The following is a 13,741-nucleotide window of genomic DNA, read 5'->3' on the forward strand; positions in this document are numbered from 1 at the left end:
GCAGAGACCACTCCTCACCCAGTAAGGGCAGTCTGGATCTGCCAAACAGGATCAGGGAAGTTGGAGGCAATGCAAAACCAGGAGGGAGGTGTGCTGATGTCCGAGGGACGGGCTCATTCCTGGCACAAGAGGAGAGGTGCTGCACTCCTTTCTGGAAGTGGGTGGGATGAAGAAAGTGGAGCTCAGCAAACTGTTGTTTGAAGCAGGTCTGCAGCCAGGCTGTGGTGTGCACATGGTGTGCATGCGGGCACCTTTTTGGGGAAGGGCCACATCTCTCAGAAGGTGCTCCTGAGCCTGGTCTCACAGACTAGTGCTGTTTGCATTAGCAGGGCCACAGCCACAGATATTTCTCAAGCATCTCTATCTTTGAAGTGTTTAGGTTATGAGCTATATTCTGATAGATACATATATGTATTGTGGGCTTTTTAGAAATAGTGGAGATTATTGTAGCTCTATCATTGCATAAAAAAATACCAAAACAGGTTGTGAAAAACCAATGGAAAATATCGGGAGAAAACATATGCAATATAACATCACAGATAAAGAGCTTATATTCTTAATATATAAAGTACTCTTTAAACTGGGGTGGAGGGGGAAGACCAAACACACATCAGAAAATGGGCAAAAGGCATGAACTGACAATTCATAAAACTGAAGATGTAAAAATGGCCCTTAGACATCTGAAAAGGTTCAACTTCACCCAGAAATGAAAGATGCAAATTAAAACTCCACTGTAATACCATTTCTCATCTATCATCAGACTGACAAAAAATTAAGTCCTCTGACACATCTACTACCTGTAGGGAAATAGGCTAGGGGCTTTCTCGCCAACTGCTGGTAGAAACATGAAGGGATAGCCCTTATGGAGGGGACTTTTCTCTAACAAAACAACATCTACAATCACCTTAAAATATACCACCCTAAAGGGATACCTCCAATAACACAAAAACACGTTTACACAAGGTTTGTCATTGCAGTGTTATTTGTAATCGGAAACCTAAACGCCTGGTGGCTGAGTAAACCCTGCCATGTCCACACAATGGGAGGCATTATAGCTGTTTAAAAAATAAGGAAGAGTCTACAAGTCAGCATGGAATCATTTCCATAAGATATTGTTAACTGAAGAAAGCATGGTGCAAAAGCTAAACAAACCACCAAACAAGGGCTTGGCTGGTTGGCTCAGTGGTAGAGCATTGGCCTGGCATGTGGATGTCCTGGGTTCAATTCCCTGTCAGGGCACACAGGAGAAGTGACCATCTGCTTCTCCACCCCTCCCCCTCTTCTCTTTCTCTCTCTCTCTCCTCCTTCCACAGCCATGGCTCAACTGGAGTGAGTTGGCCCTGGGTGCTGAGGATGGCTCCATGGCCTCCACCTGCTGCAGAGCAATGGAGCAATGCCCCAGATGGGCAGAGCATAGTCTCTAGTGGGCTTGCCGGGTGGATCCCAGTTCAGGCACATGTGGGAGTCTGTCTCCCCTCCTCTCACTGAAAAAAAGGGGAATAAGAACAAAAGAAATTAAAACCACCTACCCACAGTACTACTTTCTGTTGTAAGAAAGAAGGGAAAAGAACATATGCTTGGGTACGTATTGTGTAAGAAAGAACCACAGCTAATGAGACGGGCTCCTCACAGGTGTGTAGGCGTGGTGGGGAGTGGGGACAGGACTTCAGGGATGAGAGGGCAGGGCACCTGTTGTACAGTTCTGACTTCTGGAGCTATGTTAATGTTCCACCCTCACAACAACGATAACCTTGATGCCAAAAAACAATATCAGTTAAGAATCTGGAGGGAACCTTTAACATGGAATAAAAGAAAGCACCTAGCTTACATTTCAAATAACATAACCACTGAAATGAGAGAAAGATAACTTTTAAACACAGAATTTTGACTATATTTTCCTCCAGCTAAAGACAGAAGACACTGAACAAATGCTGAACTTGAGCTACTCAGTTTGTTTTTCAGAGATGAGAGTTAATCTGTTTTTAAGTGCCTGTGGATATATTCTAGGAGAGAATGTGGATACGGTACTGTGGAATTGGAGCTGGGTTCCTCTCTGCGGGGGAAGGGAGTTACAGATATGGGAAGATGGACTGCTGGAATAAGTCATGAGCCCTGTGGTGTTCAGTGGATTTGGAGCAATCAATATGATTTTGAGTAAATGAACTCAGAAAGACAAATATCTACCTATCTACAGACATGTATTTTCTAGCTCTGCCCACTGGGAGTGCCTGGAAATAGCGACCTAGTACCCAGATCCTGGTTTCTAAATACCATTTTCCACCAGAAGCAACCAGGGCTCCCTGGAAATGATGGGTCAGGATGAGCTCCCAAAATTGAAGGAAAAGCTGAAGGAGTGATGGACATGTTAATCCCATACAAGGAGCCAGGTTAAAGGGCCTCCCCCAAGGCCAAATATGGGGCAATCAAGCATTCAAATAAATAACAATAAAGGGGTATAAGGTTATAATCCAAAGACTAAGAATCCAAGAGTCCATATACACAAAATCTTTAAAATAAAATACCAGCTCAACTGCAGAAACGTGATGTAGCAGAATAGTGGAATTAAAACGCCATGTGGCAATAAGCACAGTGGTAACTGCCTCAGGAAACAAGTATAAGGAGATGCTAAAATCAGAGAGTGGGAGTTTGAACTTGACAGTGAAGAAACTGGCAGACACGACCCTAATCGGGTGACCGAAGTCAACATCACTGGCAGCAGGATTAAAGAACTGTTCCAGAATACAAGAGACTGAAGATTCATGACAACTAAATACAACATGAAATCATGGGTTGGATCCTGGGCCAGAAAAAAATGGTTTCTATTTGTTTTAACAGTATTAGTACAATTGGTATAATCTGCACATTAGATAACAAGATCGTAACCAAACAGAGTGCTCTGCAAACTCGACCAACGTCAAGTTCTGTGCTGTCTTTGGAAACAAAGTAACAGGAAGTCAGCTTGCTGATTCCAGGCCACATGCACCTATATCAATTCAGGAAAAAACAAAACAAAAAAACAAAGAGGAAAACAAATGCAGAATTATCATATCCAGTTCTCAGTTCAAAGCCCAGCTTAGCCCCTGTCAGACTGAGTAGCACTAGATAGCAACCAGCCCTCTCAGGTCTCATTCCCATCAGTCTCTGGGAAACTAGTCCCAGCCTTCACTGGTAAGCTACAGAATGTACTCGGTTGACTATGTATATAAATAAACAGCCAACCATTTAAGATTACTTCTATTTAATATCAGTGTCACAAACAATGCGGGACAGCCCTCTCTTAGATTTCAATACTATATATCTCCACTAAAATACAATGAGTGATTACAAACGGGAACGGGGGAAGAAATGGTTCTGGCAGAATGAATTATGCTCAATTTCCTTCACACTGCATAACATCATAGAATTCCATTAGTTCTTCTGGAATAACCTGATGTTTAAATTCTCTTTGTCCCTGCTTGGCATCTCTAATCTGCCTTGCATGCATTCTTCTGTAGCTCGCATACACGTTAAAAACCAGGGCTATATAAAAACAGCATTTTGAAAACACCACCTCTGGAATATTTCTACCCGTAGGCACTTAGATATAAAAAAACTTTTATTTGGAGAGCTCACACTGATTTTGCTTTATTTTTGCAATAGCACTGGAGTTCAGGAATAAACCCCGCACAAGCGGGTAGTGCTGGGATGATGCCAGCATGCCCCCTAGTGGACAGCATAAAACATTTCCTTTGTCCATCAGGCTGAGCCATGTTCACGTTCACATCAACTGTTTACCTGCTAACCTGTGAAGAACAAGGTGCTCTTTATAAACCCCTACATGTGCCAGAATGTCTTTGGCTTCCTAAACAGAAGACGGTGACCATAATTAGGCCTTTCTCTGATGACTCATGCCGGCACCTTGGCTCCTTTATAGGACTTGATCACTGAGTGCATCAGTTCCTGTTCTGCCTACGAGTGGCGCCGCTGCCTGTGCCTATTGGGATGCCCGCTTTGTGTGGACAGCAATTCCAAGTGTTCTGGTTCCAAGAGCCGCTCTACCTGCGTGTGCTCCTCACCGCAGCCGCCAGCTGTGGAAATCCTCAGTGAGCTTCACTGAAAGCACGGGTGCCTTATGGACGCTTGACCTCGGATATTCTGGCCATCAAGGTTATGAGAACTTACAGCACCCATCTTAAACAGGTCATTCTTTTAGTTGGTTTTCTACCAGTGCTTACCATATTTTTACCCATCTCTCTTTTGAAAAAAAAATTGCAATTTCTTGGAAACAAACAAACAAAAAAATAGCCCCTTCAATAAAGACCAAAGTAGCTGAAACTTGCCAGCATGGTCTACATGATTCACACTCCTTAGGAATTCAATTAGGCTTTTTTTAGGAAGAAAATGTTCTCATTCTTTGCTGGCTCACCATTATCCATTTCTTAACACTTCTCAAAATAGAGACATTATTGGCGAGGGACGCCTGCACCTGAGAGGCTGGAGGAAAAGCTCTTTAACTGTAATTATGCTGAGTGTATCCTGAGAGCAGCCAGCTGACACCTGTCCCTTACTTACAGGTCGTCTTTCCTGTCGCTTTAATTACAGGAGCTGGTACTTGCCCAGCTTTCACCTGTCAGCCTGTTGGGCTGAGACACGGCACAGGGTCGCTCTATGGAAAGAGCTCATTGATGGGCCAGCACTGAACACCACACACTTCAGGCTACAGATTAAGGATAAGGCTGAGTTTTTTTAAAAAAAGAAAAGTACGTGAAGAGTAGAGGGAAGGCCAGGGAGAATGCTAAGGAAAGAAAAAGTTATGGTTAACAATTTATAACCTAAAGAAAAAAAAAATAGCTTGTTTATATTTCATGAAAAAAAAGGGGAAGATCTCCTATTCATAAACAAGGACACAGAACACCAGTATAATCTGATAATATATAAAATATATTTTCTGATGGCTTTAGGCGACCCCTGTGTTTTGGTCGTTCGACCCCCGCCGGGGTCGCAACCCACAGGTTGAGAACTGCTATATAGCTAAGACATTTCCTCCTGGGTAAATATTATATTTAATAAGACAGCAATGTCATAACTTTTTAAAGGTAAAATGTCAGAAATAGTGTGTGGGACAACAGTCAGGAGAAGAATTATTCATAAGTTGTCCAAAAGGTAACATGGTTTGGAAACTAGATGTAAACTAGACTTAGTGACTAATGCGTGTTCTGATTACACTCCTGGTGGGAAGGATGCAACGTGCACAGCAATGGCAGGGAGAGACGGGAAAGCCACGTCGTTCTCTGCTGTTTGGGGACTCATTCTTTTCTCAATGACTCTTGGGAGCTTGGTTACTAATTTAAGGTTCTCCAGTGACTTTTTTTTAGGAGAATTAGCTCCCAGGAAAGAGCTATCAGGCTTCTTTTTTTAAAACGTAAAAAAAGACAGAACGTACATACTGCTTTACAACTGTTGGCGATCAGACTTGCAGTCTTCTTGAAGGTCTTTTCCAGGTAGTGTGCGAATCTTTCATTCTCATTCTCTTTGGACCCTAGCTGAAGAAATTCACCTATAAAGAAGGAAAGGGGTCATTTGAGACATGTTTTTATTGCCTGGCTAGATATTAACATGGAAGAAAAAAGAAGTCAGAATTAACCTACCACGCACCAGATCTTCGATAACTTGGGTCAAAATAGATATAACAGTTGTATTTCCAATTCGTGCCAGAGCTATTGATGCTGCAGAAAGAATTAAATCTCCAGCAAGAACGGCCTAGAAAAGAAAAAAATAAGAATCCTTTCAGAGAGAAGAGTCAGAGCAATGGTGCCAATAACAAAGTCAATTTCTCAGAAGATACAAACAGAATGTGAGGGAGAGATCGTCATCTTGGATGTTAAGTTTTCTCCTTCCTCTTGCTCAGTAGGACTTTGTAAACACCAGTTGTAGCCTTGGGACACTGTTTGGACCAGAGGGGCTCTCAGAGCTCACCTAGTCCAGCTCCCCCCTTCTGAGCTGCAGCTATGAGGCCAATAGTCTTACCCTCTGGCTTCAGCCCCCTGCCCTGCCAAGAGCAGCAGCCTGTAGTTAGTTATGCTGGACCACTGGTGCTTCCCTCGCCATCTTCTTGGGCCTTTGCCCTTACTGTTTCTTCTGCCCTCAGTCCTTCCCTCTTCACCTAGCACTCACCTGCATAATTAGCTCAGATGCCACCTCCAGGAAGTCCACTCAGATGCCCCACCCCTCACACATGCTGTGTGTGCCTGGTCTTCCATATCAGTGATCTATCCCCCAGGCTCCCTGACAGCTCGGACTGGGGATTATCGCAGCTGGGACTCAGCCTGCCCTGATGTGGGGCACACCTGCTTTTCTCAATGGAACTAAAGCAAGGAACTGGGCTCCAAGTTCGGTGCTCTCTGCACTTTATAGTACGCTGCCCCTCATTCCTGCCCAAAATGTGTTTTCCACTGAATACTAGATAATCAATATTTTTCCAATCTTCTTCAGATGGATGTCTGTACTGTATTTGCAACTTCTTTAGATGTCTGTACTGTATTTACAACTAATTATAAATTAGACATAATTGAATTTTATGCTGTAATCAAATACACTAACTTTGCATACTGGAAGATGCACCTAAGTGTTATGTTATAGAGAGTGACTAGTTATAAATGCTAGCGTTCCTAGAAATTTTAATTCATAGACTTTTCAACAAACCACATATTTTTATTCTCTGTTGGCTCTCCAGTATCTATAATTAGTGATGTTCACTGTTGACCAGTTAACCACCATTTTATGTAACATATATCTTGACACAAATTTGGATTTATGAAGCCACTGTATAATTATGACACATGTACACAGAGACCCATCCATCCACACTACAACGTTAGCAGTGGAAGGCCCAGATCTCCAGACCGTTGCCTCTCTCCTCTCCTGGCCCCGGTCCGCGAGGCCAAGTTCCAGCGTATGGAGCTGGAGCTGGGGCTGCTGGCCGGGGCTGGCCGGGCTGGTAGCTGTGGCTGGGTGTTGGGGCTCATGGAAGAGGCATTGTGTGAATGTTTTTTTTGTGGGTTTTTTTATTGGTATCATAGTAGTTTTGATTGAGAGGCAGGAGAGCAGCCCAACAGCTGGCCCTGTGTGGGGCAGACCGGTTTCACAGCTCCAGGAGGCAGATGGCAGCGGGAAGCACGTTCTTTCACCTACACTCAGAAAGAGGCCCCCCAACAGCAGAGGCAGTCACTGGGGGGGCCTGGTCAAGGAGAAAGCCTGAATTTGTTTTCTTTATCCTCCTGCCTGACCAAGAGCTCAAATGAGGCTTTAGGACAGGCCCTCAACACAGACAGTTGTCTGTAGGGACACATCATGAAGTTACTCACTCATGACCTTTCCAAAGCAAAACACGAATCTCTCTTTAACAATGTCCTGATGTATGGAATTCCGTCAATGGGACACCAAACCTTTCTATCTAAAATTTGAAATAAAAACCTTACAAATGAAATTGCAGGACTAATCACACAACAAAGCCGGGGACGTTAGAGTAAAACCAGCATGTGAAGATAACGATCAGAGAAGAGCAGGACCCAGGCACCGTTGCTACGTGAGCGAGGGGAAAGCTTTCACATTCGGGTCTGGTTCGTGCTCACATGCCCAGGTGGCCAGCAGAGCTGCAGGAGCAGGTGCAGAGGAGACAGGTGCTCCCACCAGGCTGCCGTCTGCACCTGTATTTGTTCGGCTGTACCGCCATTCTTCAGCTCGTGATTTAAGCATCCTCAAACAAAACCCTCCATTCCGTACATCCCTGCCAAGAATTAATCAAGTAATATGAAAATATGTTTTAAAATATACATATCTAGCCTGATCAGGTAGGTGGTGGTGCAATGGATAAAGCGCCTGTCTGCCTGGGATGCTGAGGACCCAGGCTCAAAACCCTGAGGTTGCTGGCTTCTCATCTGGATTGAGTGCAGGGTCACCAGCTTGAGTGTGGGGTCACAGACATGACCCCATGGTTGCTGGCTAGAGCCCAAGGTCACTGGCTTGAAGTCCAAGATTGCTGGCTTGAAGCCCAAGGTCACTGGCTTGAGCCCCTCTGGTCAAGGCACATATGAGAGAGCAATCAGTGAACAACTAAGGTGCCGTAACTATGAGTTGATGCTTCTCATCTCTCTCCTTTCCTGTCTGTCTCTCTCTTCCTTAAAATCTCTCTCTCTCTCTCTCTCTCTCACACACACACACACACACACACACACACACACACACACACACACACGGACCAATCCCAATTATAGAGCCTGTTTCAAAAGGTAAAATTTTCATTGTAAAAGAATAACTTGGGTGTATATTTTTTAATTTTGCTATTCTTAAAGCTTTATTTTCTTAAGTTTTTAAAAAGTTTTGACATTCTTACAAAGGACAGTCAATAATGATTAAGGAATTAAACCCAATCTGAGTAATCTGAGTCCAAAAGTATAATGTATAATTCCTTATGAAATACGCTTTTTGGATAACTACGGAAATCCCTTTCCTTATAATCAAAAGGAATTCTATAAAAAAACTGAGAAATATTATTTTTCTATGGTATTATCTATCATCAAATATCTATATAAAGATAAGACATGAATATTACTCTGAAAGCTGAAAGACTACATTTGAGGAAACATTTTTTTCATGAAACAAATCTGGAAAATAGATATAATCTAAAGAGTATGTGATTTGATAAGATAAAAGACAAAAAGGAGAAGAACGTACCTTCTTTTCACCCCAGATCTTATTAACCGTGTGCTTTCCTCTCCGAGAACTTGCATCATCAATAACGTCGTCGTGAACCAGACTAGCAGTGTGGATCATTTCTGCAATTAAGGCTATGGCGCGCTGGCTGGCTTGCACATCTCTAGATAACAGAAAGTAATGCTTTTTAACAGGGATGCCACCTGTAACCTCCTCAGGTGTGCAACCTGGACACCAGATCTAGCACAAAGAATTTTACCTCTCTATGAAAAACTACAGAAAAACTTTGGCTTCTCTACAGAGACATTTCTATCACCTGAAGAACATTTCAAATATGCGTGAGATATTGTTGTATGCCATGATTCTGTTTTATGGACACTGTATTAAGAAGTAGAATTTGTATTAATTCACAACAAAAAGATGATAAACACGGCAGAAATCTGGTCATCAGCCTGCATCCTCTTTATGTCACACCGGTGAGGTTGTGGTGTGATTCACACCATCAGGACATTTATTTTTCCTTCATTAGATTTATTTTATTATTATTATTATTTTTTTTTTCATTTTTCTGAAGCTGGAAATAGGGAGAGACAGACAGACTCCCGCATGCGCCCGACCGGGATCCACCTGGCACGCCCACCAGGGGCGACGCTCTGCCCATCCTGGGCGTCGCCATGTTGCGACCAGAGCCACTCTAGCGCCTGAGGCAGAGGCCACAGAGCCATCCCCAGCGCCCGGGCCATCTTTACTCCAATGGAGCCTTGGCTGCGGGAGGGGAAGAGAGAGACAGAGGAAAGCGCGGCAGAAGGGTGGAGAAGCAAATGGGCGCTTCTCCTGTGTGCCCTGGCCGGGAATCGAACCCGGGTCCTCGGCACGCTAGGCCGACGCTCTACCGCTGAGCCAACCGGCCAGGGCTAGATTTATTTTTTTATTTTATTTTTTTGTGACAGAGACAGAGGAACAGATAGAGACACATAAACAGGAAGGGGGAGAGATGAGAAGCATTAATTTTTTGTTGCAGCACCTTAGTTGTTCACACTGACTGCCTTCTCATATGTGCCTTGACAGGGTGGGGGGGCTACCACAGAGGGAATGACCTCTTGCTCAAGCCAGCAACCATGGGGTCGTGTCTATGATCCCACACTCAAGCCAGATGAGCCCGCACTCAAGCTGGCGACCTTGGGATTTTGAACCTGGGTCCTCAGCATCCCAGTCCCATGCTCTATCCACTGTACCACCGCCTGGTCAGGCTTATGTTCCTTAGATTTAAAACAGAATTTTTATAATGAATAATTTTAAGCATAGACAGAAACAGATGTAATGATATAATGACCTCCCACATATACTTCATTCAGCTTTCATGTGATTAAAAAACAAACAATTTCTTTTTCTTTTCATACTCAGACATCTGAAATACATGGAAATCTGCTATGAGGACAAATTGTCTACAGAAAGAAAACCGAGTCTCAGCAATGTATTGTGTTGGTTCGGAACAAAGGAGGGAAGCAAATAAAATAGTAAATCTGGTTTCATTTTAACAGCAGATCGAGAAGCCTCTATCCCCATATCTAGAGATTATGTATGAACAGAGATCTCAGGTCATATAAGAGGCTCTATTTCTATTTAAAAATGTTCCTCTGTTTGTCTTTTCTGACAGTTCTAAACTAAGTGTTTCACTTTGCTTGTTAGCACTCTGACAAGCCCGGGGTTTCTTAAGCAGATATCCCGCGTCCACCATATCAGGATCAACACTCTCTAAGTGCAGACTGAGGCCTTGGCTCGCTGAATCCAAACCTCCACCGTGGGTCTCAGGAACCTGCGTCGTGAAGAAGCACACCAGGTGATCTTGATGCACAAAGTCTGGGGAACACAGCTCTGTCCAGTGAGAGTACTCATTTAATTTACTGTAAGTCAATGGAAGCTTTTCTTAAGGAGGGTTTTGGTCCAGGCTCAGCCTTCGGTGACCCACTGGCGCCCCACCTATATACCGCAGGAAAATGGAATGAGAGGCTGCTTGATCCGAAAGGGGCCCTGAAACTAGCGGCATCAGTTCAGAGGTCCTGTGCTAAGGACTCTCCCAAGTCTCTTCATAACGTAAGAACAGAGAGGCTCACCGGCTCTGAGTAACACAGCTATGGGAGGGAGACCTCTCTCCTCCTGTCCTCTGCATTGCTACGAGTTTTACAGAATGTGACTTAAGCCTGACCCATGGTGGCACAGTGGATAGAGCCTTGGCCTGGAATGTTGAGGTTGCCAGTTTGAAACCCTGGGCTTCCCCGGTCGAGGCATATGTGAGAAGCAACTACTATGAGTTTTTCTCTCTCTGCTTTCTAAAATCAATAAATAAAATATATTATTTTTTAGAAAAGAAAAAAAGTATGACTAGAACTGCATCAGGTTGATTGTGAAGAAACTTACGACTTAAAATGCAAATGAGGTCTCTTTGCCTTTATACAAGTCTCAAGAGGTGAGTTGCATTTCCTAATTGTTCCCTGACAAAGGTACACACATTCACATCTTCAGTGTGCTCAATGATGCATCCATATAGGTGAAGGTAGCTGTTATTGTTATCTGCCACTGAACTGACTTGCTACCGGTCTGGGTCCTTGTACTACTGAGCCCACAGAAGGTGATCTTCACCTGCCGGTCTGCTGTCCTGCTGTTGGAGCTGTGCTATCTCCGCCTCTCTCAGAAGCAAAATCATGCTCGGCCCAGCCCTCGGCTCCCCACCCGTCCTGCTTTCAGTGGCATGGAACTCACAGCTAGATATTTAGCTCTTTAAGAGCCTAATCCAAAGGGTTCCTTGGGAGAGATCTTAGGAAGGACCCCTACTCTCAAGAAATTGGGGCTTGGGGAGTAACATAGCTGGGACACTGCACCAGCCACACGCCTGCCCCCGTCAGGACTCACGCCGCGGCCGACACTGCGTCTGCAGCGTGGCTTCAGCAAGCCTTGCCGTGGGCACGCAGGGGAGAGTGGCACTGCAGCCGCCACCTTCCTGGAGAGGGCAGTCTTGAACTTACTGTTTGAACTAGCAGTGCCTTTTCTGTGTTATATTCTCCCATGTTTTCTGCAACCAACAGCTTATACAGTTCAGTATAAACTGAAAAAACTTTCACCTATGGGGATAACAGCTGACAGGAGTTAGAGCACGTTTACTCTGAGGACAAAAAATGTATTAAGGATTAATCTGAGAAATTAAAAATATAAACTCCAGCCTGACCTGTGGTGGCGCAGTGGATAAAGGGTCAACCTGCAACACTGATGTCGCCAGTTTGAGACCCTGGGCTTGCCTGGTCAAGGCACATATGGGAGTTGATGCTTCCTGCTCCTCCCCCCTTCTCTCTGTCTCTAAAATGAAAAAACAAAGTCTTAAAAAATAAAAATATTAACTCCATTCTCCTAAACATGTTGTTTTCAAGCAAGGACGATTGTGTTCCCCAGGAGACTCTTGGCAATGTCTGGAGACAGTTTTGGTTATCATTCATTGGGGTGGGGCACTACTGGCATACAGAGGGAGAGGCCGAGTGCCGCTACGTCCTACACCCTGTGTCAGTGCTTATGACAACCCACCCGCCACAAATAATGATGGGGCCCAAAATGTCAGTCGTGCCAGTGCTGAGAATCCCTGCTCTAGACCACATGAGCTGTACTTCAAGTTTGGCTCAGAGGCTGAGGGAGCATTTCTGTTGCTCTGCCTTCTATGTGAATTGAAAACGGGCCTGATGATGGTTAAATGGTCACTGCCAGAGATTTCCCAGCTTGTGCAGACTATACTGGGAGCTCTTTGCAAGTCGCAGGGTGCCTGGGAGGCAGCGCTGGGCACGGTGCGCTAGGCTGGGGCAGCAGTGTGTCAAGGGCGCAGCCACTACGAGGCAGTGTCTGACGCTCGCTCCTAGAGCATCTTTAAATCAGTGCTGATGAAGACATTCCTGAAACTATCGCCTGCTCAAAACATGGAATGCAGTACAAATGTTCGGGGCTGGGGGAATGTTTAGGTACATTATGGTCTATTGGAATTTCCATCAATAGATTACATGATGTAAAAGTAACAACTATGAAGACAAGAGAAATATGGCAATATGGCAAAGACTTTAAAGAATATTGGGAAGTAACGAAGCAGAACTAAGTTATTTACAGACTGTATGACTGAGCACAAGGGGGAATGACACAGATAGCTGCATGAGGCCACATAGGTGCATCCTTTCCTCTTAAGACTTCGTTTAATATGAAATGTTGCAGTTGTTTTTAATATTTAAATATTTCAAATATATTCAAAACACAAAAGTTGAGGACCCACAGTCAAAACACCTTCTTGAAAGATCTCGGTTCAGCATGTTTCCGGAAGCTACAGGAAGGCGGGACCTGCGGGGGGAGCGGTAACTAGAATCATGAAAAGTTTATCACTTTCTAACCGGCAACCTTTGCACTAACTAGCCGTGCAGAAAATGATTACGTGTATGCATACATCCTGGAAGTCTTTACTCCTGAAAAAGAAAACCAATTTGGCTTTCAGACTTCGTTCTGAAATGCTTATTTGCAGTTGAAGTTGTTCTTCCATGGACTGGACTTGAACCAGATTCCAGAGTGACTGAGTGACTCAAAGTCAGAGTCCACTCATCACAAAGTAAATTCTTAGATACATGCTACTCCCTAAACAGGACACTAAAAGGTAACCTTGGGAAGGAGGACCTGCCAAATACAAGATGACAGAGAAGCAAAAGAGAACGACTCACCGGGAGTTGTTATAATGAATATTACATGCTCGGGCCATCAGCACCACGATAATTGGTCGAAAGGCTTTTCCTTTTCCATCGAAATAGTATTCAGACATTTCCTTAAGTTCTGTTGGAGATATGAGTAGTTCCTGGAATGAAGTTTCTGTGTGTCAATATAGCATGATCATTGCATAAAAACTTAACAGGATTTCTTTTACAAAACTTGGGCCTGATTTCAGTGTATTTATTTTAATTGAGAAATTCAACACTCAGTTGGAAAAGGTTCTTACACGGTGTGGCCAAACACCTGGCTGCCGGGTGACGAGGCCACA

The 13,741-nt window shown here is 44.1% G+C and overlaps 1 protein-coding gene and 1 non-coding gene across 4 annotated transcripts in view; both read right to left on the minus strand.

Moving 5' to 3' along the window:
- The window catches only part of PDSS1 (decaprenyl diphosphate synthase subunit 1), a 37,310-nt gene that overhangs the window by 12,768 nt on the left and 10,801 nt on the right, over positions 1–13,741 (minus strand). For all 3 annotated transcript variants that reach the window (XM_066387267.1, XM_066387266.1, XM_066387268.1), the window contains exons 4-7: positions 13,428–13,558; positions 8,713–8,854; positions 5,628–5,739; positions 5,427–5,536 (exon numbers count right to left, since the gene is read on the minus strand). In XM_066387267.1, the coding sequence (XP_066243364.1) occupies positions 5,427–5,536; positions 5,628–5,739; positions 8,713–8,854; positions 13,428–13,558 (495 nt within the window). The remainder of the gene's footprint in view (positions 1–5,426; positions 5,537–5,627; positions 5,740–8,712; positions 8,855–13,427; positions 13,559–13,741) is intronic.
- TRNAA-AGC (transfer RNA alanine (anticodon AGC)) lies at positions 9,531–9,606 on the minus strand. The gene has a single exon. It is a non-coding gene; the product is annotated as a tRNA-Ala (tRNA).

The sequence above is a fragment of the Saccopteryx leptura genome, chromosome 5 (assembly GCF_036850995.1).
Source record: "Saccopteryx leptura isolate mSacLep1 chromosome 5, mSacLep1_pri_phased_curated, whole genome shotgun sequence".
Lineage (NCBI taxonomy): Eukaryota > Metazoa > Chordata > Mammalia > Chiroptera > Emballonuridae > Saccopteryx > Saccopteryx leptura.